Here is a 26,994-nt window from a genome sequence, read left to right as displayed (position 1 = left end):
ATCACATATAGGGGAGTGGTGGCCGGTGAAAGGAATTTTGCAAAGCTCACAGGAATGATTAGATTGCCATATAATTGAACCCATAGCAAAAAGCAAAAAAAAAAAAAAAAAAAGGGATAAGGTATGACCTGCCAGCAAGGTGGATGACAGGATGTCCAAAGAGGTTTGGTTTAAGTTGATCTAAAGTATATTTTGGGGCCAATGAGATGTAGGCCTCTGAGGGAGTTTTCACTAAATAGTCAGGAAGCACAATCCCATGGATGAGTCTTGAATCCAATGGATGAATTCCTTTAATGGACTGGGGTGAAGGGCACCATAGTTTGCCATCAGAAGGGGCTAATTTGTGGCAGAGTAGAATGGGAATCATGAGGTATTGTAGATTAAGGTTTGATTCAAGAGTTTCCTATAATCACAATAACTGGATGTTGGTAAGTTTTCAAGTTTGCAAAGGATTTCATTCATAACCTCTCACTTAAAGCCTCACAATTCAGTGAGGTAGTTTTTATGAACTGCCTTTTGAAAATAAGGAAATCAGAGGTGAAGCCCTACAGCTATTAAGTATCACAATGAAACTTGAATCCAGATTTCCCTAGAACCTATTCCAGCAGTGCATCCATCATATTCAACGAGGGATTGATTCAGGGAAATCTGTACAGGAAAAGGTAAACATGAGCAAACAAAGAGTGATCAAGGTGAGTAATTAAGTGGGAGCCAGTATTCTGTGAAGGGTTTGAGTGAGGGAGTATGTGGGCTGTAATCTGTTCCCTGCTTATTCAGTACCCTTGGAAAAATTGAAGGACAATGATCAAAAAATGATCAGATCTGATCATTTTGAGCTCTTCTTAGTCCAATTTGGAAAGAAACTAGAAAAAGGAGCTAGGTATAATTGTTGGCCACAGCTGATGGCAGGACTGATGAAAAAAATTTCATATCTGAAATAAGTTCATTGAATCAAAAAGTATTTCTTATGTACCTGTCATTCAATCAACAAGTGGTTATTAAGAGCCAACTCTGAGACTGGTACTTTTCCAGTCGCAGCAATACAAGGACAAAAGCAAAGAAGTCCATGACCTGAAGGACTTGTGGTCTAGGTGGGGAATCAATTGGTACATCTCTAATAACTTCAATTAAATTTCATATTGTTTGGGAGGAAGAGAATTAGCCCCTGTAAGGTGAGAGGAAGCTTCATGTAGAACCAAGGTTTCTATTCTTTTTGTGTTGCTATGGACCCCTTGAGCAGGCTGGTGATATCTATGGAATCCTCCAAATAATGTGTAGCTTTAAATTCATAATAGGAGGAAATGCTAAATTACAAATTAGTTAAAATATTTTTTAAAAAATAATTACTTTTGCTCAATCAAATTTATGGGTTCTCTGGAGTCTGTCTAGATGGTGGACCACAGCTTAAGAATCCCTGAGAAGAAGTGAAGTCTGAGCTAAGTCTTGAGAGAAGCATTTATAGAGCCTTGAGATAAAACTACAAAAATAAAACAGAACTTGTTCTTAATAGATTTACATTCTACTTGTCAGGAATAGAACAAAAGCAAATGAAAGTATCAAACAGGGTAGGGAGTGAAAGATTAAAAAACGATCAAAGGTCAGTAGGAATTTGGTTCAAGGAAGTAAACATTTTCAGCTCCATGGGGAAGGAAAGTCAAACACCTATAATGGATTGGGGAAGGGGGAAGAGAAGAAAAAAAAATACTTAATGGAATTTGTGGCACCAGATCTGAGTCAAGAAAGACGGAAGGATTCTGAAAACTAGGGAGGAGGAAAGGGCTTGGAAAAAGGTAGGCAATGAATGAGATTCTTGATTAATTCAACTGCAAGTGATCCAGACTAGTTGGAACATAAATTATGTGAATGGAAAGAGTTTGATTTAGCCTGAGAAGGTAAACTCAGGCTGGATTATAAAGAGTCTTCAAAGTCAGACTAAGGAATTTGTTCCTCATCCCAGGGTCACAGAAAGGTTTAATAAGGAAGAGACTGTGACCTGGGTAGAATAATGCCTTTGGAAGATGATTTCCAGCAGAAATATGTTCAGTGAGGAGAGAAGCTGGAAGAGAAATACCAATTAGGATGCTATTAGAACAAACCAGATCAGAAATGATGAAGGCTTGAAATAAATTGCTAATCACGTGACTGGAAAGAAAGCAAGAGAGACAGAAATGAAGTTTGGGGTGGTGTGATGGGCAGGACTTGGAAAATGACTGCTTATGGGGGAGGGAGTAAGAAGAAGGAAAAAATGAAATATGAATGATTACTTTAGGAATGAGAGTGAATACCTGGGAAGTCAATGTCTTCTCAGATTTCACTGGTATAGGGAACTTTCAGGGAAGAAAACTCTTCTCAGTGGAGGTGAACACCTTTTTCTGCTAGAGGAAAGCAAACGAGCTTTGAACAATAAAATTTTAAGTAACTTGCATAGGGTCAAATAACCAGGATGGATCAGAGGGGTATTTGAACTCAGATATTCTTGACTTTGTGACCGGCTCTCTGTATCCTCTACCAGATAGTCTCTTAAAATACAAAAAAAAAATATTAATTTTAAGATTCAGAAATTTCCTGAATTATAATGTTCTCTCAAAGTCTATTCATTAAATTACGGGCTCATATTTTGACTTTGGCTCAAAGTTTGGATAACTAAAGAAGCACTATAAAACACAATTTCATAATTTCATTTATAAATAACTTATCAAAGCAAAATCACTTACTTAAACAGTTAATCTTTACAAAGGCATATAAACAGAAGCACAATGAATTCCTCCATTGATGAATTTGTTCTTAGCTGTTGCTATTAGCTTACAGTGAAATACCAAGCCTAAATCTAATTAGCAACTCAATTTAACTAGTCTTGGGAGAGGTCAACATATTATTCAAAATTCATATACTTAAATGGATCTGTTAGCATGCCCATTCTATCCTAGCCAGGCATTCCCTAAATTTATCAGAGATATTTCCCACTAAAAGTTTTGGGAACCATCTTCAGTTTCTTTTATGACAAAACCAGGAAACTACAGGAGCTCTACCAATTGTTTGGCCTTATTCTTACCTTGTAATTAGTTCATCGTCTTTTTTATTCATACCATCCTTCATTAGAGATTTCCATTCCTATTCCTTATTGGTGATCTCTTGCTGTCTTTTTAAATTTGTCATGTCAAGTAAGCAATTATCTATTATTACTCCTAAGAAGGCAACTAGGCGGTGCAATATTAAGAGCAATGGAACTGCTCCTCCTGATTCAAATGTGACCTCAGATGCTAGCTGTGTGACCATGGGCTATTCACTTGACCTTGTTTGCCTCAGTTTCTTTATCTTTAAATCGAGCTGGAGAAGGTAATGGTAAGCTGCTCCAGTATCCCCCAATGGAGTCACAAGGAATTGAACATGACTGAACAATACTCCTAATTCTACTATTAATCTCTTCTGATAGGGCCCTCTGCCTGGGGGCAGGACTAGGAGTTTGAAGGCCTCTATATAAGCAAGGGGGTTTAGCACAGTTTGTCTCCCCATTTTCTACTATATATACTGTTTGGAGTTTCCTTGGGATGTTCCAGCATGTTCTCATATTTAGTACCTTCTTCTCTATCTCCGGTTTTTCTGTTATATTTTGTACAATCTTCCCTCAATAAGTCATATCTTGAAGACACTTATCACAGTGTCTGAAACAGAATCAATTAATAAATTCTTACTGACTGACCACTAAGTGCTAGAATTTGTGCTTAGTTGAAGGATACAAAGAATGGGAAAATATAACAACCACAAATCTCTGCTCTCAGAGTACATAATATATTGTTGGGAAGAACATGCAAAATAACTGAACAAACACAGTCCCTCATAATGAATTAGAAGAGATCAAGAGGAGGCCCAAATATGAGGAAGATTGAGAAAGCCTTCTTGTCAGAGATAGGATTTTAGCTGGTACTGCACCCGAAGTGAGAGATGCCTGCAGAAGGTAATGGGGAAGAAGCTCGTTCCAGGCATGTTAGACAGTCAATGAAGATAGTTGGAGGATCTTGTTCAAACAAAATGGCAAGCGGGTCAACATCATTGGGCGGTTGTTGCCGTCTCATTCCTAGGGATGTCTGATTCTTCATTACCTGATTTGGGATTTTCTTGGTAGAGTTACTAAATTGATTTGCCATTTTCTTTTCCAGTTCATTTTACAGATAATGAGATGGAGGCAAGAGGGTTCAAATTTTTGTCTAGTGTCATAAGGCTATTTTAGTGTCTGAGATCATATGTGATCTTTCTGACTCCAGGCTCAGTATGTAATCCCCTGTACAACTTAGCCATGTAAATAAAGTAGATGGAGAATGAAAAAGGTAGAAATGGGCCAGGGTATAAAAGGTTTCAAATATCAAAGCTCTTGGTGTGTTTTGGATTGGGGTGATATGGGCAGACCTATCTATACTTTAGGAAGATCAAGTTGCAGTTGGAAAAAAAAGAAACAACGTGAATGAGGGAAATCAACCTGAAAGTGATTATTATTATCCAGATGTGAGATGATGAACTTTTCAGGGCTCTCTCCATAATTTCATTGCCCAAGTTATATAAAACCTCTGGAAAAACATTGGCACTATGGATATTTTTTTTATTTAGTCTTTTGGAGGATTGCTGAAAAAATTTTGCAGTATATTATGCAATCTAGCCTGATATCTTCTTCCTGTTTAATTCTTACCCCAAGTGCTTTTCCATTTACAATATTTCCCCATGTATAAGATGTTCTCATGTACTTTGAGGTCTAAAATTTGAGAAAATGTATTTCATAAAGTTAATGAATTCAAGTTTTATTCACAAAATTCAAGGACCTTCTGCTTACAGCTTTCAGGCATCCTTTCGGCAAGTCTAGTGTGTGGTTGCATGCTCAGTCCATTCTGTTTCATAAACCTGAAGCACCAGTTGTGTCCTCTTTTGCAACTGGTTACTTATTTTTCACCCTTTTTTAGCCTTCTGCTAAACCATCTTTTTCTTCCCATAGCTAGTCTTGGATTGTTTTCTCAGTTAGAGGAGGAGCAAACTGACATTCAGCCGCATGATTTCCATTCACTTTGCAAACTGGATCACTTTGAACTTGAATTCAGCACTGGCTGAAAATCTTTTCTGAGCCATTTCTGGGCAGAATGTGGCAAAAAGTAACCAATACTCGAACAAAATGTGAAAAAAATGAGCACAAAGACAATAAGCACGAAAAAGCAGGAAATGCAAGTAAAAAACTCTACAACCATTGTGTAAGATGCTCCCAGTTTTTAAACCCCCAATTTTTAATTTATCCTTATAAATTGAGAAATACATTCAATCAAGATACAGAAAAGGAGACTGAATAGGAACAGTGAGAGCAGTAAGAGGAGAAATAAGGTATAAGTATTGTTACAAAAACACAAGCAGGACCAGTGAACCATTATGTCAAATAGTGAAGAGGGATGAAAAATTTCAAAGAGATTAGACAGAAAGGCAACCTTAAAGAAAAAGTCGATTATATTATTACCTGTAACAGACAGAAACCATAGGATTCTAAGATCACTAGATCTTAACCTCTCTGAACCTAAATTATTTTAAGTGTATAGTGAACGGGGCCCAAATATGGGTAGAAAGGCTCTTCCAGGTGTAAATATACAATATTATGGCCTCTAATTGCTACTTAGAAAACTCTCTAATACTTTAAGTTACAGTTCATCCCAAATGATATTAGATAGATCTTCATTGGATATGTCAGTGGAATTATAGATTCAGTCAAAATAGCCAAACCTATAACATGCATGTTAACACACATATTCTGTCTTTGTGCATAAAGATATATAGATATGTAAATGTACATGAGGTCATATTGTACAGATAGATCTCATATATGTATACAGACATTGACAGAACTGATGAGTTCTGTACCTTGCTCATATAAATATTTTCTTGACAGTATTTTTTCTCCATTTGGTATTCCCTATTGACATATTTTAATAGCTTTAATTTCATCTATAACTGTGATTTTATAGTGTAGGCAATTCCCTCCATTGTGACCAATTTAATCATTCTCCTCTATGGTATGAAAAAACCCAAGAAATTGTGCTTACAGAATCCAGGACCTGACCTTAGTGGTAAAATTAGGACTGAGCCTTCTCAAACAATACTGGGTTAGAATCTTTTACAACAGACCTATAGATTACCACCAGTCTCACTTCAGAAATCTTTGCCACTCTATAGGTATTACTGGAGCTATTACTCTCATGGCCTAGCTTTTAAAGAACCTGACGTCACTTCTGAGTCACACTGAGGGACCAGAGGAAATTTTTTAATTTTTTTTTCCTTTAAAAGGAACTATAATTCTTTCCAAATACACAAGTGGTTTAACAGTTCAACCACTTTATTTATATTAGTGCTGGTCAATAGTCACAAAACATTAACCACCATATTAGGATTCTTTTATATTTGCTAAAAATAATAAATGCTCCTGTGACCATCATTTTCCTTTTAATTAAAATCAAGGTAACTGGATGATCTCCAAGGGTCAGTGACATGGCAATGCCTCACAGAATTCTGCTGTAGGTTAATGCAAGGAGAAACAGTAAAAGATAAAAGGGGAAAAATAATACTTTTCAAGGGTTTATTAACACTAATGGAGATAGGGTGTTTGATTCTGTCCAATAAATAAAAATGCACATGTGAATTCAACAGAAAGTGTGTTACAACAAAATGAAATACTGATGACATGCCACGGATCTCAATATTCTTCCTTCTTGGTATGCTTTTAAATGATTTAGATATGATCTTAAATTGTACACTGAGGCTAAAGTGAAGAGCCTTAAAGAAAAAGGAAAGAATTTTATAGTTCTATGTACTGCCCTATGATAGAATATGATTCTAGGAAGTTCAAGGAATAATATTGCTTCTTAGAAGAAACATCATAATTTATTTATCGTTATATTATCTCTACGAGCATCTAGCATGGAGCTTTTCATATAGTAGGCTCTTAATAAATGTTTAATCAATGAATGTTTGAGTGTATGAAAAATCTTGAGAGAAGCTGATCTCCCCTTATTCTCACCACCACTTTCATCTTTCCATATCCACAGAACAAAATTTCTTTTGAGAGTGTAACTCAGTTTGGTGGAGAGGATCAAAGGTCATCAAAAGCTTCTGTGACTTAAGCCCTTAGGGCCTTTGATACAAACTGACTGGATAACCCTAGACCAATCACTGAAAATCTTAAGGCCTCCAAGCAGACCTGTGATGGAACCAGCTTCTTTCAGAGTCAATTGTGAAACTTTCATTTTGAGTATTAGACAAATAGGCAAATATTACAAATCAGAGCTTGATTTATTGTTTTGTTGATTGTCTAGATTTCAAAAAATGATGGAGAATATGTTAAGAATGTTAAGAATGCAGATCAAACTGAAAACTGAATCCTGAATGCATCTTTTTTTTTTTTTTCTTCCGGAGATTAATAGCTAAACAATAAAGATAAAAATTTGTTAAATATTAAAGATACATTTGTTAAATACAAGCACACTCATTCTGTCAGACCACTCTGTAATACTTAGCAAAAGATGAAGACACTTCCAAATCCAGAGTTCCCCAGGTTGATGATATTACAGGTTTGGGGCAAAGAAAATCACTTAAACGTTGTCTAAGATTAACAACTGGTCCAAACAATACTACTGAGACAAAACTGATAATCAACATAATGCAAGGTTTCCAGATTATAATTGCAGTGCATAGCTTTTAACCACTAGTTTCTGGACACAGCTTCCAGACATTATTAGTATTTTTCAAAAAATTGTTTAGCAGAAGCTACTTCCACATTTAAGAAGACTCTTGGGGACAGCTATGATATCATAGGGCCCAGATACACATCCATTAAGTCCTTCATCTATCATCCTATTATAGAATTAATTAAAAACCAATTAAGTGCTAGCCTATAGGTAAATAAAAGAATAAAATATACCTTGCCTTCAGGATTTTATATTCTTCAGAAAGAAACAACAGCAACAATAATAATAATAATTAATTCACATCAACAACTACAAAAGTAAAGAAATTTTTTTTGGTAGATAGAAGGAAACTGATTTGGACTAAGTACTGGTCCCATGAGTTAATATTGAAAAGTATAAGTTCAACCACTGTCTCATTACTTATGTATTAATTCCAAGAACTTACTGACTATACTTGTGAATAGTAGGAAAAAGAATAAGGGTTACTCTTATGATTTTCTTGGAACATAAAATGGTCAGGTGCTAACGGTCCCTCTAGAAATTCCAGTTGGCATAGTCTCTGGCACCTAGTTTTAGAGAATGACCTACAACTCTCAGAGTACATTACATACTCTGCCCAGGGTAGCAAGGCAATAAATCTAAGTGGCAGATGTTGAATCCCATATTCTTCTAAGTTCCAAGACCAATTTTCTATCACTCTTACTTTTGTGGTTGTTAGGTGATTTTCAGTCATATCCAAATATTTGCTACCTCATTGGGGTTTTTTTGACAAAGATATTGGAGTGAGTTGACATTTCTTTCTCCAACTCATTTTACAGATTAAGAAATTCAGGCAAACCAGATTAAGTGACTTGTCCAGTGTCATGCAACTGCGAAGTGCCTAAGACCAAATTTGAACTGGAAGTGTTGCTGTCTCTGGGCTAATGACTTTATGAAAACAGCTATGATTTCTATTGATGAGACGTCCCAGGTCCTACTAATTATGACTGCATCTTTTTGCCTACATTCAAAATTGAATAAAATGCTAAATTTCAATTAGAAGTGAGAAGGGAAAATATATATGTGAATTTATATACATATATAATACATATTTATTTATCATACAAATATAATATTATCTAATATTATTTCATATTTTGTTAAACTAATTTTCCCATCAAAGTTTATGGACCTGAAATAAGGAATCCTGATCTACAGAAAACCTCAAGTATCAACTGGAACGAAATCATCATTCAGGACTCTCAGTTACTACTCTCTCTCTTCCCATATCCCAATTTTTAAATGTATATTTTGAGTGCTTGTCATTTACCCTCAACAGGACCTGAGATATAACTGTTTCATTTTTGGCTTGTATCCCCTTTATCTAACAAAATGCCTGCCTCAAAGGTGTCTAATAACTGCATGTTGAATAAAATTGGATCTATCTTATCTTTCTTTGTAGTTGATCTTTTGAGACATTTTCTATATACTTTTTAAAACATTTTTTTCAAAAGCCTTTATAGTTATTGTATAAAGTCTTTATACTTCAGGTCCTATAAATCTAAAATTCAGTGATCAAAGTTATGAGAATAAAAAAAGCACCCCAAACAATTCAGGTTTGTTTCTTGGGTTTGTGCATGCACACTCTGATCAACTGTCAAGATTTAAATGGGATAAATGAAATTCAGTTAAAGATTTAGGATGCTGCAAGAGACGAGATGATTTGAAATAAGTTTATCTGTAAAAACACTGAGGACATCAAGATTTATAAGTAGAGATCAGTGACATCTCAGTTTCATTGGTTTCTCAGCTATCACATCATATTAAGCTGCAGACAAATCTTGTGGGGAAATGACAGTCATTTGAATTTGTGGTCATAGCTTATTTAAATTGCTATTTTCAATAGCCATCAATTTGTGGTATTTTCCCATAAAAATCTATTTGGGGACTAATTATAATTCAATGGACATCTTTGATCATAGTCTTGATGATGGGAAGGCAGTGCTATTAACACACAAACCAAATCGACTGAAAAGTCTTTCACAGAGAACTTTGAAAGTTCACCTTGTTTTCAAAGCTTTCCTTAAACATCATTTTAATGAAAAAGGGCCATAGAGAGAGAGAGAGGTGTTCTTGTTAAGAGGACATAAAAGAAAACAGTGCCTTACAATTTAGGAACAGAATGAATTGTGTGGGCTGGTCCACCTAGGATTTTTTTCAGAGCTATTTGTATTAGCCAGATACCATTGGTAACATACAAACTATGTTAAAAGGAAAAATCTTGTTAACACATTTTTAAACCAAAGACAGAATAATACAGATAACTCAAATGCATGTATGATAGTTTTTTCTTGTTTTGTTTTTGTTTTTTTAGGGTGGTAGGTAGGAGTGGAAAAGGTTGTGTTGTTCCCCCTTCCCTTCTTCAGAAATCTATATTTTATCACCTCAAAGTTCAGAGATATATTTACATATTTTGCATGGGATGGCTAACTTTGCTGAACTTGTATTTTGTGGTGAATGTTTTTGTAATAGATGAGACTCTGGAAAGAGGTCAGAAGATAATGATAGTTGAAAATGTAGGTGATACAAAAATATAATACAGCAATAAAAATCTGCTAAAGAACATGGAAGTAGTCAGAAAGTCGTGGATACTGAATTTAGAAATATTAATAACAATAATGTCTTCCTGCTGGTTTTAACAATGAAATTTTAAGCCATGTAGATAAATGTTAAACAAAAATGTGTTAAACCCCTCCCAAGCCAAAGACACTGTGCTGGTGATACAATATAAGCCACTTGCCAGTCCTCCAAGGAGCTTAGATATAAATAAGAAAAGACAACATTTAAGGTGAAAACTTCTCTTTAAATGCTTCACTTAGAGTTGGAAGTGGGAAGGCTATCAGATTTTGTATAATGGCATGGAGTGTTTTAATTTGGATATGGTCAAGGAAGAGATGTGATGACCTGGTTACAAGATTAGATGAAAACTCTCTTATCAGAGATCCAGGTACAAGGGGAAAGTATCTTCTCTCTCTTTTTTTTTTTATTTTCTGTTAATTTCAGGGAATCAGGGACAATTATTTCTGTGTTTATAAAACAAAATGAAGTATTCAAATATCATAATTTTACATTTCCCTTGTGTGGAGGGACTGCTTTTGGGAGTAGTAATCTCCCTATAGCTGGAGATGTTTAAACAAGAGTTCAGATGATTTTTTTCCAGGGAAACAACAGAAGGAATTCTTCCTTCAGAGTGAACTGACCTAGATTACCTCTAAGCTTTCTTCTAGTTATGACAGTCTAAGATTTCTTTAAAAATGGAAATTGAAAAATACATTTTAAAAATATAATGTCATCCTGGGTGAAGTCTGTTTGTTGGTTACCTAAAATAAGGACTCTGAGCAGAAGCACTTTTCACATTTTGTTAAATGATTTAAGTGGCAATAGTTAGCAAGGATTTGCTGGGGTTATGGGTAGTGTTCCATGTTTTCCCTAAGTCTCTAATAAAGATATGCCGCCTTGTTGTCCTAAAACTGGACTTCCTACTGAGAAGAGATGTTCCTGGACCGACTTCCTGTGATGTTTGAGTCCCATCATGGGATTGATTTTTGCCATTGGGTGATGTGCTTTCTCTACCCATGTAAGTCTGAACCATTAGTAGGAGGTGAAGCCCTCCCCTACTCTTTCTTCTTCCCACTTGTCATCTGCTGGTCTCACTTGATTTCTTCTATGACATAGACAGTTTTGGCAAGGTAACAGTGAGCCTATAGTGGGACCCCACTCCAGATGGAAGGGTGGCAATTTTCATATGTATTCTTTAAGGACCTATTATAGTCACTCCATACTTAAATATGCATAGTAATTTAGCAGTTTATAGTAATGATGAATTGTGGAGAAAGTGAATGATGAATATAAATGAACATTGAGATATTGTCTACTTTTTCACCATGCTGCCACTCTGAAATCTCAATGTAGGTATAGGAGAAAGAACACTGGAATTCTGAGTCTCTGCCTCACTGCCTTGCGTGTGATCTTGGCTGAGTCATTTAACTTTCGAGTGTCTCAGTTTCCTTCTCTAGAAAAATTAGGCTAAATTGGATGACTTTTTAAACTCTAAATATAAGAAACTATGATATCAGTGTTTACTACATCAATTCATATTATATTTCATTTTTACCATTTAATCCCATGCATCTTGTTCGCAGATCTTCCCTAGAAGATTACACCAATGTTTCAAAGGTACTCTCTTAGTTGTCTAGGTTTTAGGTTTATTCTATTTTTTTTAATGAGTTAGGTTACTGTGAAGCCTTCAAGCTGTTCACCTGTTATTCATTGATCTCTTTATATCATTATGTAATTCTTTTTATAATTTTCCACCTTCCTTTTCTCATACATTTTCCAAATGATATTCTTTAGGGCAATTTTTATGTATAGGTAATATATCTCTGTTATGCCTTTTGGGTACATTCCTGCTTTGTTTTTTTCAGAGATAGTTTAGTCCTAAAATTTATAACAGTAAGTATCAATCAGGACATCCCTAACTCTAACCCAGTTCCTGTTTCCTAAGACTACCAGACATTTTCAGTTGTCCTGAACTGGCCCCTATATGTTATCTCCCCTGGTTAAAAATGTGAGCTCCATGTGAGCAAAGGATACTTTCCTTTCTACTTTTATTTGCGGCACTTATCATGGGTATATGATATGCACTTAATTAATGTTCTTTCATTGCATTATCATGGAGTAGGGCACAGGACCTTCTCTAGAGAGTAGAGGGCAAAAGTATTTCCATTTTATGTTTTGATTGACATTAATCATTAGAAGGTTATTGAGCTAGGCTCTTCCTGTGGCTGCTTTTATCCAAGAAGCTTTTATGATCTTATCTTATTGATGAAGAAGAGCCTATAAGGCTAAGTTTTGTTCTACTGAATGAAATGGGGTTTTTCTTTGTGTGTTTTGTTTTCTTTTGTTTTGTTGTAATCAAGAAACAATAATCATCACGGGCACTTCTATCCTCTGCATCTTTCAATCAGTTGTGTGACCTTGGAGATACGGTTTACAATGGGGAACAATCTACAAAAGTTTACCTGTTCTTTTCCATATTTTCATAAAGGATATCCTTGACACATTGTTTTGATCAATCTCATAACTTTTTATCAAGATAAGGAATGACCGTGACTGATGGTGGAGAAAGGGCCAGTCTCAGTGCTAGGAAGACCAGGTCCAGGTGTAGACCCAGAATGGCTTTGAAACCTCAAACAAGCTCTTGTCTCTTAAATGTTTCTAAATAACAAAGCAGTTTCTGTTCTGCCTAATAAAAATATTTCCACATCATTTTCTACACTAATATAATTCTATAACTACAGTAAACAGAAGTAGGAATATGGATTGGTCATTTTTTTTTAGATTTTTACAAGGCAGTGGGGTTAAGTGGCTTGCCCAAGGCCACACATCTAGGCAATTATTAAGCATCTGAGGCCAGATATGAACTCAGGTCCTCCTGACTCCAGGGCCAGTGCTCTATCCACTGTGCCATCTAGCTTCCCTGAATAGGTTGATGACCTCTCAGTTGCTTTTTTTCGAATAGCAATTGATTAAATTGATCTATAATTTTTCCAATTAATTTTCTTAAATTTCTGCTCTACCTAAAGATATCTCATGAAAACAAATCCCTTGATACTTTCCAAGATGTGTTGCTTTCGACATGGATTTCTTTGGTATTTCTGTTCTTGTCTGATTGCTTTTCCTGACTTTATGTTTTCAAGCACAATTTCTATATCCATGAAAATAGCAGATCAGGAGTGGAGGTGTTAGGAGTGCAACTCTCACTTGCAGGAAAGATAGATCATTACAAAAACAGTGACACTTTTTTTTTTCTCTTTTATGTCTACCTAAGGTCCTCCTATTAGCTATATCTATATATGCTCTTGGGATTGAGGCATTCATTATATGTCAAATCAAACTGACAACTCTTTTTTCTCCCACTTTATTCTAAGCCAGGTCTAACCTTGGCTGATCTAGTAATGCAAGCTTAAGGTTTAGAATACAATGAAGTATTTTTGAACCACAAGATAAACCAACTTTACTGATAACAAGAGATAAAAAATATAATTTCCAAAGTTAAAAAAAGATTCCAACTTAGAAAACAATGCTATTGCCTCAGTCACCATGGTAACTCTATTTCAGAAAAGTGTTCCCCACAGGGCAGAAAGAGTTCCAGTAAAACCTGTGACATACTCACAGAAAAAATAAGCACTTTAATTCAGGATTAGTGGAGTTGTGGTCTGATCTGAACATTCTGGAGAACAATTTGAAACTATGACAAAAGGCCTATAAAACTCTGCAAACCTTTGGAACCAGCAATAGTATCACTGAGTCTGTATATATACATACATACATACATATATATATATATATATATATAGAGAGAGAGAGAGAGGAGAGAGAGAGAGAGAGAGAGGAGAGAGAGAGAGAGAGAGATGAGAGAGAGAGAGAGAGAAAGAAAAGAATCCATCCATACAAAAATATGTATGGTTGAGAATGACTGGCATTTGATTGGACGTCTATCAATTGGATGATAGCTAAACAAGTCATGCTATACAGTTGTTATGGATTACTATTGTGCTATAAGAGATGATGAGCAAGATGGTTTCAAAAAAACAAAACTTGTAAAGTCTTATATATGAGCTGATGGCAAGTGAAGGGAGCAGAACCAGAAGAACAATGTATACAGTAACAGCAATATAGGAACAATAATTAACTGTGAAAGACTTAGCTAATTTGATCAATAATTCATGACAAATTCAAAGAACTCATGATGAAATGACCTATAATACCTTCAGAGACAGAATCAATGAACTCTTGATGACAGGTTGAAGCACATTTTTACTCTATTTTATTTCCTTTTCTTCTTTTTTTTCACCACATGACTGATATGGAAATGTTTTACATGACCATATATCTAAATCTAAATATAGTGTTATATTGTTTTTCTCTTTTCTCTTTGGGAGGGAGGCTGAAGGGAGGGAGAATATTCAGAACTGAAAATTAAACAAACAAATAAAAACCTTCTGATTCAAAGTCCTCCTAATCAATCTTTTTTATGTCTCAAGTGGTAAAGAAGCCCAATTCCATTAAATAATCAATGTCAGGTACATAAAACCAATGTGGCTTCTATAAATACTTATGCATTGTATTTCATTATATGTGAGCAAATATTACTTCTATCATTCTTTTCCAGAGTAGTTTATTAATGAACTTATATTTTTATTCAATACTGTATTGGAGTGCCCTTAAATTTCCAAATAATCTGAAAACACTTGTCTGCTTAAACAAGAACCACATTTTCCAGTGGACTTTTCACCTTGTGTGGCTATCATCAGGGTATATGGTGAGGTTCTTGTCAAATTCTTTGTAAAAAAAAAAATGTCTACAATTTGCTACTGGGTAACAGATTCTGGGACCTAAGCTCCAATTATCTTCATGCTAGTCTTTTTTGCTTATGCTCATAGTAAGCACTGTAAGACAAGATGGCCAAATGTCCCATGAAATGATATTGCTTATTGCCTGTGGGCACTCAATGAAACCAGCTCCCCCAACTAATTTGTTTACCTTTCCAAGCAGAACTGGGAGTCAACCATGCATTGAGCTCCAACTTCTTTTTTTTTCTTCGAGCTTTATTTATTGCAAGAATGTCAAATCACTGTGCTTCAGTTATTTCAATATTATGCCAATTTGTTGGTCAGTTGGACAAAGATTTCACATCTCCATACTAGGTATTTCAATGAGCCTGAATAGAGAATCTAAAAGCTTTGCTATTGCTAGCACCTTTTGCCCTCTATTCCACCACTCCCTATTTCCCCATTATTGACACTGAATAAACAAGGATGAAGTGGAAAGATTTGGAATTGAAGGCCATTAAAAATTGTTTTTTTGTTATAATGGTTGTTCATGGTTAATAAAATGTGACACCCACTGGCCAAAATAAAATTGGTGAGCCTCTCCAATCTTGGTAGGTTAATTCTCAGCAAGCAGACACAGCGGTTCGGGGATAATTTTTTAGGACTTTCCTTCCCATAAAATCCACCAATTCTTGGGATGGCATAGCCTTCAATAAGTCAGGGTCAAATTCATGTCACAATAATGCAGCAGAGTAAGATTTTCTGAAGGTTTTTAACTAAAGAGGATTCATAATTATAATTATATTCAAGGAAAGTGACATTTCAGTATTGCCTGGGGATTTAACAGTCTTTAGTATTCATTACAATTGGGGGTGGGGTGGGGGAAGTGGACATCTGTGGCAGACATTAATTAAAACCTTTGCTTCCTTTCTTCGGAGACTTCTAAGTGACATTCAGCAATTAAGCACTCCTATGAGCAGCACAGGTAACCCCCTCTGGAGGTAAGCACTTAATAGGCAACTCTTGTAGAAATGAGTCCCTGGACTTTAACTCCATGAGCTTGTACATGACGTTCTGCTTACCCAAACGAAAAGGGGATGGTGCTAAGGGAAATTGTGCTAATTGAGGCCAAGGTCATTGAAGCGATATCACTGTTCACATGTTTCATTTAGTTTCATTCTGGCCTATTGCCATATACTCTCTAGTAACCCCAGCCGGCTGTCCCATAAGCATATTCTATAGTCAAAGTGGGAGGGGGGGAGGACAAAGAAAAATTATTATAAATCAATTTTAACATTGTGAATTACTATCTATTTATCTATATTTTTTCTCATGCATAAGTACCACTTATATTGTGAAACTTTTACTCACAATTATACATATTCCATGCCTTAGTTCATCCTGTTTTCCCTCTGGGTGCTCATTTCTCCAAAAAACAAACAAAACAAAATAGAAAGAACTAAAAACAAATAGCTCATTCAGAGAAGTAGCATGAAACCAACTCCAACGACTATTTATTATTAGTTTATCTATAAGGTTTTATAATTTTAAAAGAAGGGACAAGGACCTAGCCTCCTTGGCCTAACCCTCCTCACATCATTAAAGACATACATTCAAGGCTGGCCAGATTCAAACTTATCCTAAAACTCACGCTATTATCTTTACACTCTCTTCTCTCCTGTCCAGCGAATCTGCTCGTACTGAACTGATTCTCACTCATACTACTTGCGTTCTGTATTTATCTATCCCAGTACTGCCTCACCGCTTTGTTACCGATGAATCATACTTTTGCTCAGTATCAACACAAGGATTCCCAAACATCCAACATGCATACTCCTGAATAGTCAGACTCTTGAAGTTTCTATGGTACTTTCAGTAACATGGTCAAGGTAATAACACAGATTCAAAGAATCAGATTTGCATAATTTCTGAGGCTCTCTTCTAACCCTACCTAAATACGTTCTTCTCCATGACTAGACTGATAGGTGTAATGAAACCTTCATTAGAAGACCTCCATCAAAGAAGAATCATTGACCACCTGAGGACATCCATTGCATTTCTATATATCCATTTTCTCTCACACTTGGCCCCTGAATCCAAGCAGAACAAGGCTAATCCCTCTTATGAATAAAAATCCTTCAAATACTTGAAGATTTCTACCACTGACCTCCCCATACTATCTGTTCTCTAGGTAAATTATCCCAGGATCTCCTCATAATCAGATAACATAATGTCTCTCTGAGATCATAACAAACACGCTCATCTAAAGAGGTTGAAGTCTGGATTGCAACTAGGTAGCATAATGGATAGAGCTTGGAACATAAAATCAGAAAGATCTGAGTTTGTATCTGACTTCAGATACCTACTATCTGTGAGACTTCAGACAAATTACTAATTTCTAGATATATTAGTTTCTTCAACTGTAATGTGGTTATAATTATAGAAACCACCTTCTAAGGTAAGTGAGGTTTGTGAAGATTGAGTAAGAACATCTTTCCAAATCTTTCCAGCCCAGGGACTGGTATCTAGTATGTATTTAAGAAATACTTGCTCCCTATCCCTCTAAAATTAAAAAGCGAGAAGATATTGGTTAAAATTCTCCTTTAGACAAGATTTTGTCCATTCACATCTCTGTGCCTAAGTTTTCTTATCTAGAAAATAAGGGAGGCATTCCTAGCTGGCTTCTGAGGTCCCTTCCGGATTCTAACAGCCAGTATGTACCCTAGGGATGGTCAGGGTACAACTATTCCTTCTTTCCTAAAATTTTTCTCTACAAGCTCATGATAGGATCATAGATTCAAATTCTAGGTAGCCCGAAGACTATATTTCAACTCCTTTATTTTATAGATCAGGAAACTAAAGTCTACAACAGTCAAGTAACTTGAACAAGGTCACAAAGGTAGTGTCAGAGATCAATTTTGAGTCCTGGTTCTCCATCTCTAAAGTCAATGCTCTCCTGCTTAAACACTGCCCCTGCTATTTTATGTCTCTTCACAGGGCAGTAAGTCATATCACTCCAAACACTGAGATTACTTTTATGTAACTCTCAGGTAAAAGAAGCCAACTTAGAAAAGTGACCATTTTGTTGCTGGCAAGTCTAGGGCACCATTCAAAGCAATAGAGATTGTATCAACGAAAAGGAGAAAGTAAAGAATGAAACGAATCATTTCCTCAAGAAGAATGACAATATAGATTCAGAAACATATATCAGATGTGACTGAAGAGATCTTAATAACACTCAGCTGGATTCTTATCTTAGGGCAAAGAAAATTTAGTAAATTTCTGCTACACATTCAGTGATTTGAATGAGTTATGGCAACTTTCTCAAATGTTTAAATTATAACAAAGTTATAACTAAGGTTTAATTCAATATTTGTGAAGAGCTTCCATAACACAGGTTTTAATAGATTGGAGCTGTTTTTTGAAGAAATTAATAAATTATCTTTAAATAAAAGGAAATATACACAATAAAAGATTCCACAGGACTTAATGCATAACACATTAAGTTATGAACAATGCACTAGTGAGTTTTTCTACTGCATATTCACATATGGAGGGCTAGTAAGTTAATTCTAAGATGTGATTAAAAACAAAAAAAGGACACTAGAAATGGAGTCAGAAGGTCAAGATTCCATTTCCAAATATACTTCTATCTTTGTAAGCCTGGACAAGTTCATTACTTGTTAAATATTTAGAAACATGAGATCTTGAGCTCCTTGGGGACAGGAATTTGTCCCTTTTTCTGTATTCCTGACATATTTTCTTTTTCTTAATCTCAATCTTCTCATCCCTAATGGGGCAGATGATACCTACACTGTCTGTCTCAGAAAGATAATTACAATTAACAATATTGTACTAAACACTTACTGTATACAAAACACTAAGTGGAAATTCATTAAAAGACAGTAATTTCCTTGCGAAATTTCCATTCTCAGAAAGGAAATACGTTGATACTTTGAGTAACCAATGATTTTATCAGTTCATTCACATCTTCTACATACACATATCAGAATTCACCCCTTCTTCTCATCCTATGGAAATCTTTTACCCCTCTTTTTCCCCCCATGTTTTCCTATAAGCATTTAAAAAATTGTTTTTTTTTAATTTTTTTACAACAATGATGGAGTCTTTTGGGCATCTTTGCATAAAAAAAGATACTGGTGTTTTGTGTAGAAAAATGATGTTACATTGAAATAGAAACAGGGATCACTAAGTCATGGATAAGATTCCCTGCAGGTTAGCTATTAGCTTAGTTTCAAAATTTAATGGTATCTCTGCCCTTCTGCATTTTTATTCACAATGAGTCTTTCCATTATTTTTGTTTGCTTGATATTTTCATTCTCTTGAGATTGTTGGATTTAATAATACATTTTTGTGTAACATCAAAACAAGAATTATTGTATAAAAAGATTATATTCTTGTGGTTATTTTTGTTATTATTATTACTGTTATTTTGACAGGGGGTGGTTATTGGTAGATGACCTGAGATCATTGAAAATATGGTACAGTTTTGCAAAGTCAACTCAGTCTTTTCACAAGTAATCAATTCTAGACTGAGTTCATTATGCACAGCACTTGTCCAAGATGCACATGGAATGTGATGGTCTCATTGTCCTTACTAATGAGAATAGATCATTGTGAAAACATCAGTAGACCTATCCCATTTCCTATGGATTTGTTGTCCATGTCATTGTTTCAAGTTCATCAATAAATGTTCTCAGGGTGATCTGGCTTAACTGACTTTCAGGTCAAGCTCTCAAGAGGCTCATTTTCTCTTTGACTGCTTTTCACTGTTTTTTTGACATGATTCCAGACTCTGATCTTCTGTCTTGTTTATCCATAAGATTTGGGGGAAGGGAGGGAAGGAATTTCTCCTCAAACCAATTGCCACTTTTGACTCCTGGGTCTTCCTGCTGAGCAAAGGGGTTCACTAGTTTGCAGTTAAGTCAATTTCTAGATCCTTTCAGTTACTTTCTTGTGGCATTTCTCTAGGAAGTGGCAAAAGGCTCAATGTATTTTCTGTTATCCTTTCCCCCAATTTCTTAGCTGACTCTCATCCAAAAGCTCACTAAGACTATTTGCTGGCAATGGACACTTACTGTAAAAGCCTTTAAGAATCACAATCAAATCAACATGGCCTCTAGGATGGTCATGACAATATACTGCCCAATTGCCCCATATAAGAACTCTGTGACTTCCCTAACCAAAATATCCTCCCATCTCCCCCACTTCCCTTTATATATTGTCATCCCAAATAAGTTTCCAACATGGAATATCTCATATTGTTTCTCTATTCCATAGCAACTTAACACAATTCTACATAATAAAAATATTTGCATTGACTGATTTATTCATTTGGCATCAGCAGACCATGGAAAGAGCAAAGATCAGAGGTATCCCAATATCTACTGAGTCTTTTTCACTTTTTCATTTCTCCTAAATTTATGTTTACTTTGACCTTTGCTCAGAGCAGCTAATGATCGACAGTGAATTTGGAAGTGATGGCTTCATCTGGCTGAAATCTCCTGTATGATAGTTTTCTGAGTCTGATTTAATTTTTGCTTCTCAATGTTTGACACAACAGTATTTTTACTCTCTTCTTGAGTGAAGGATTCATCATCTGAAGATGATCTGTTATTGTAGATCACAAGCCTTTGGTCTCATTTATTCCTTGAGGAAAATTATACTTTCCAACCTTCATCACCTATTCCCACTTTAACATGGAAAATCCATATTTTTATGTTCATTCTGCTTAAAGATCTAGTCAAACTTTTCATAGATTACTTATCTTCATCTTCCAAAATGAATGTTAGTAATTAAGCTTCGACTTTTTTCCAAGAATAGTTTGATAATTGTATTTCAAGATTGGTTTCCTTAGTCTTCGTATTTTATTTTATGCATTGGGAAATATTTATTTGGAGACAGAATTCATAAAGTTTTGCAAAGGTAGCTAGATGGCACAGAGGATAGAGCACTGGACCTGCAGGGAAGACTCCTCTTCTTGAGCTCACATTTGGCTTCAGATAATTACTATCTGTGTGATGCTGGGCAAATCACTTCACCTGTTTGCCCAAGTTTCTTCATCTGTAAAATGACCTGGAGAAGGAAATGGCGAGAGTACCCCCCTATCTTTGCCAGGAAAATCCCAAGAGTTGTATATAACTAAAATGACTGAACAACAATAAACTTTTAACAGACTTTAAAAGACATCAATGATAGAAAAATATTTTTGAAATCTTGCTGTAAGGGTTCATTGTTATTCTTTATTTATCCATCCATTTCCCCCATCATATCTTGTACTTAATATATACTCTATTTTTTCTTCTGATTTTTCCCATTTCTATAAAGGTGTTTCCACATTTTCAATGCCTGCCTCAAGCCTATATGTTTTAATTGAATTAATGTGCCATAGTTTATTTACCAGTTCATTATTGAACATTTGAATCGTTTTCAGTTTTTGATGTTTACAAAGAATTCTTTTTTTGGAAATGTTTATACAGAAAACTTGCATTTGATTTTTAAAATGTGCCTGTTATCTGCTCAGAGAGTGCTATTTTAACAGCTTACCTTTTATTTTGAAACAATAAATTTTTTGTCAATAGTATTTTATTTTTCCCCAATAACATGAAAAGTTACTTTTCATCATTCATTTTTCGAAGATTTTCAGTTGCAATTTTTTTCTCTCTCTCCTCTCCCCACCTCCCCAAGAAGCAAGAAATTTGATATGTACAATGATATCTGAATATATAATAATTTTGAATACCATATTGTAGGTACAAGCAGAAATGATTAACCCATTATTGTTCACCGCTAAGTCAGTAGGGGTCAAACAAAATGTTTTCAGGACTCAGACTGAGGAACAAAAGGGAAAAATCTCCTAATAGCTTTCTTTGTAAAGTTCACAGTTAAAGTCTATAATCTATTATTGATTTTGTGCCACATATAATCTTTTACATTTCTGTAGAAAGCTTAAAGTTGAACGTAAAGTTCAGAATTCTGTACCAGGTATGAATAGACTTTCAAACATATGAATTTCTATCTAATAATTGAAACTGGCCACTCCCACATAGTCATTTCTGAATCTCAGAGGAACTGACAAACAATTTTAAAAATTATTTTGTACTTTGATTAAGTCTGGCATCTTTAGTCTCATGACCTTAAATTTGATGAGAGATCCTTAGGAGACTTTTGAAAAAATAAACTAATATTTTTTCTGACAGGTAAATTTTTAAAGGAAACACAAGGAATGTAAATTATATTGATTCACAAATTCATATAACTTTACATTTGGAGTGAATATTTCAATTTGTCCATCTTTTATTGATGGCATAATTGAGAAGCAGTAAGGCTAACTGTCCAGGCAAAAAAACATACTTCCTGTTGGGGCAGAGAATCTGGAATTCAATGGTCCAAGGATCAGTTGGGATCCTGGAGCTACAATAAATGATGGGATCATAAATCTACTGAAATATCAAATCATTAGTCCAAATTGAGTCTTTCAGTTCTGTGCCCAGTTTGAATTGTAGGTGGAGGGATGTGTTTATGTGAATATGTAAACCAAGAGCAATGGGGGGAAGTTACAACATGTAGGTTTGGGTTCAATGTCGAGAAAATCTTTTTCACATTCCTACAGTGAATAAAATGATGGACCTACAATTAGAATATATCATATCAAATGCATTCCCAGTTATTTTCAATGTCTGAGGATACTATGTCACCCTGGGCAACTTTCTTAACATCTGCCAGCAGTACTTTTGATAACATGTAAAATGGGTTTATTTTATTTTAGGTTTTTTTAGGTTTGTGCAAGGCAAATTGGGTTAAGTGGCTTGCCCAAGGCCACACAGCTAGGCAATTATTAAGTGTCTGAGGCCGGATTTGAACTACAGGGCCAGTGCTCTATCCACTGTGCCACCTAGCCACCCCTAAAAAGCACTAGCTCCCAAGCACTGCTGTGAAGATAAAATGAGATATCTGTAAAATGCTTTTCAAACCTTCAAGAATTGATATTATTAATATTATATTTTATCATATGTATAAGTATGTTATTTATTTAAATATATAATAATAATAATTTTTGTTATTATCATTATTAACAACACAACTGAATGATCCAAAAGCAGAATGGGATTATTGCAAGGAAGTAGTCTAACTCTCAGTAAATTTCTTTAAGATAAGCAAGATGGCCACTAGTTGGGGAACTCTGGGGAAAGCAAGGGGAAAGGAGAGGACAAAATTAGGCAGCTTATTAAATTATCTTTAAGAACAGCTTTCCATTTTGGAATACTTTCATTCCACAGTTTTATCTCTGTGCTCTAGTTTGATATTTTCAATTCTGTGATGGATATTATTCTATCTTGGTAACTTACTGGAATTATAAACCCGCTACAAAAGATCTTATGATATGTACCCTTTCCCTATCCCCAAAACCAAACTTGCCATCTCCCCTCTCTTCCATCATGGTACTAATAAACAAAATGCATCATATTCTTTGATTTGGTTCTCTATGTTCTCTGTTTCCCATGACAAAATATTGATTATTAAATCATATAGATGTACAAAGCAATCTATGACAAAACTCTTTCTACTCTGTGGAATGTATTCAAGGCTTTCAATGTCATTCTCAACTGTATGAAGTAGAAAGACCACTGGACTTGGAGGACAGAAGAGCTGGACTGAAATCCCAGGGCTGCTTTGGATACACCTTTGGACAGGTCACGGAACCTACTGGGACTTAGTTTCTTCTTCCAAAAAATGAGGCCACTGTATAAATGTCTAGGTTCCTTGACAATACTTTATCTTAGATTCTTATCCTTTTCTTTAAAAAATGTGTTTTAGTCAGCTATGTTATTTCATTGATACAGTTAAGTCCTAATATGGAAAGTCCTTTCACCAATACAGATTTACACCTGTTCTACAATTTATCAACTTAGAAAGTACTGTGGATCACTGAGATTTTAAAGGGACCAGAGAATTCCAGATTGAAAGCTTTAAGAAACCCACAGTCATGTAGTTCGGAGGTGTCAAATCCCTGACACCATGAAACCACAACAGCACTCCCAGATGTCACCTGGGATTAAAATATCATTGGGAAAATAAATAAAAAATATGATAAAACATAGATAATATAAAAAATAAAACTAAATAAGTCAGGATGTGATCCTTATATACAAATTCTAGTCCAATCTCTTCATCTTACTTAGGGATGGTGAGATTGTGAGGTCACACTGTCCTAATCAAGGAGTTTTTAAATTCTAACTTTGGAGTAGGCAATGTTCTAAAATCTGGGGGATACAAAGAAAGGCAAAAATATAGTAACTAACTCCAAAGAGATTTTATTCTTTATTCAAGACCTATTAAGAAAAAAAATGACCAGGAATCTAGAAAGGGGAAAGGGTAGGGGTTAAGGAGGAAAGAGAGAGACTGAGAAAAGTACAGTTTCAGTGAAAACTGAGAAGACCTCTTTGAACTGATTCAGAATGAAGTGAACAGAATTAGGTGGATAGTTTTTAGACAATGATGGCATCATTATAGAGAAAAAAAAACTTTGAGAACTTTAGGACATTCATCAAGGCAATGACTAGCCACAAGTCCAAGTGAATGAAGTTGAAACACAATATTCACTTCCTGCAGAAAGGTGATGAATTTCAAATGCAGAAAGAAACATAGTGATTTTGGTTATGATTAATGTGAAGATTTGTTTTACTATATATTTTTACTATATATATTTACTATCTATTTTTTCTTTTCTTTAAATCTGCTCAATAATGGGGTATCAGATAGTAGGATGACAGATTTTGAAAAAGGTCATTTATGCTATGATGCGTCATATTTATTTTACTGCAGTTCATGAATATGCAGTGGTAACTCAACAGGCATTGAACACATTGCCAAAGAGGAATAATAAACATGTTCCTATATTATCTTCTTATTTTGAAAAAGTTTCGCACACCCTTAATGGGGTAGAATGGTCATTGATGTTATTGGGGATGAATGGGGAGTATTTATTGTGGGGAGGATTATTAAGTGCACAGAATTTAAAGTAGATATGGCTCTACCCATATCATTTTTACATAATATTCTACTGTCTAGCCTATCTATATAGTGATATTTAGAAACCCAGAACACATATATGGAGAGGTGCATTACAGTAAGACCTAAATTTTCCTCCTTGGTATAAATGTTTCTGATGTAAACATAACAAAAACAAAAGTAGGCTTCCTGTAGATGGTTTTTAAACACCAGTTCCCTGGTTAAAAATTCAAAGATCATTCTACTGCACCATGCCTGCCTTGATTCCTTGTGTTTCCTAGAATAGGTTCACAAACAAGCCTTGGATTGAAGTTTTCTTGACTCTGAGGTCCACTAACTATCCATTGCACAACCCTGTCTCCTTATTCGTTCCTTTGTGGTATTACATCATGCAACCACCACTCTTTGGGTTCTCTGGACTATTCTCCCATACTTTGTTTTACTTTGTCCTGCCCTCATTTTTTTACACAACATTTTTCATCCATAGAGCATACAAAGAATTGCATCAAGCTCCAACTATCAATATTCTTCTCTTCTTTCAGGAAATTATTATCTGGATTGAAGCTTTTCTTGGATGTCCTGCCCACACCTAGCATAACTAATACTAATCACTTATTTTTTAGGTTTGTTATAGTCCCTTCACTGATTCTTTTTTTTTATCTTTAGACCAAAATGACAGGTATAGTTTTGATTCACAGATGTTTCATATTCAAACAATCAAAATCAACTACTGATATCATCCCTTTGATTAATATTCATATTGTGACCAGACTGTTTGGAAGCTGTCTGTACATGCATCCTCCATAGATATGGCTGAAACTAGTGGCTTGGGTAAATAAATACCTATTGTATAAATGATATGTTGACCTTCTTCAGTGGTGAATTAAGACAGTGATAGTAAACACTGCCCAAGCCTACAAATTTAAATAAAAGTCTTCATAATGCTTAGTATCCCTAACAATATAATAAATTGCCTCAAGAATTCACAATTGTCTCTACCCATATCACTTATACATAATATTCCACTTGTCAGACCTATCTATACAGTGATATTTAAAAACCCATAACACATATATGGGAATGTTCATTCTAGTAGGAACTAAATTTTCGTCCTCATTATAAATGTTAGAATGTTAGAATGATCACCGTTAAAATCAGGGAAATGTACAGATGTAATAATCTTAATAAGTTTTCAGAAATTTACACCAGGTAAATAACTTTTGCTACAACCCTGAAAATTATTTAGAAACCTGACCTAGATGCTGTTTCAATGCATAGTTAGAAAATAAAGCTTGTTACCTCTCAAAGAGCCAATAAAGGAAAGCAGGATCAACTGTTTCCAAGACAGCATCATCTTTAATTGCCAAAAACAAGAGCTGCTTTTGTCTTGTCTCCAATGAAGAGAATATTTTGTCTTCAGGTAAGTCCTTTAATCTATAAAATATATAAACAGAGAGAAAGAATTTAGATTATAGGCACTACTCCTCTTCTTGGGGAAAAAAAGATAGATTGACAGTCACTCAAAATTTTTGAAGGGAAGTAATCTTCCCTGAACAAAATAAGAGATTTTTAAAATAAATTACATATCAAAACAGACCAGAAACTATAATGATAAATTATGTAACAGTTCGATTTTGCTGTAGGGATACCAAAATCAGTTATGTGAAACAGAGATACATAAATATACTCACAAAAAGAATATACTCATTTTTATGTGAAACTTATTACATTCTATTTCATTTCATTTTGGTGATACCTCATATGTCAAGTATATCTATTCAAATAATATACATGAATGTCTGGCCTACTCCAAGAAAGAATTCATGACATAAAAATAAATTGGTTGTAAAGAACTATAATTCTAAACTTAATTTCAAAACAGA

General features: G+C 34.9%; 1 protein-coding gene across 1 annotated transcript in view; it reads right to left on the bottom strand.

The window, feature by feature from the left end:
• Window positions 1–26,525, bottom strand: part of CNTN3 (contactin 3) — a 378,875-nt gene extending 352,350 nt beyond the window's left edge. The window contains exon 1 of the mRNA XM_074198709.1: window positions 26,411–26,525. Within this exon, the coding sequence (XP_074054810.1) occupies window positions 26,411–26,465 (55 nt within the window). The 5' untranslated portion in view covers window positions 26,466–26,525. The remainder of the gene's footprint in view (window positions 1–26,410) is intronic.
• Between the last annotated feature and the right edge of the window lie 469 nt (window positions 26,526–26,994).

Source organism: Macrotis lagotis, chromosome 8, assembly GCF_037893015.1.
Source record: "Macrotis lagotis isolate mMagLag1 chromosome 8, bilby.v1.9.chrom.fasta, whole genome shotgun sequence".
In the NCBI taxonomy this organism is placed as follows: Eukaryota; Metazoa; Chordata; class Mammalia; order Peramelemorphia; family Peramelidae; genus Macrotis; species Macrotis lagotis.
This window is presented reverse-complemented; position numbering and strand designations above follow the sequence as displayed.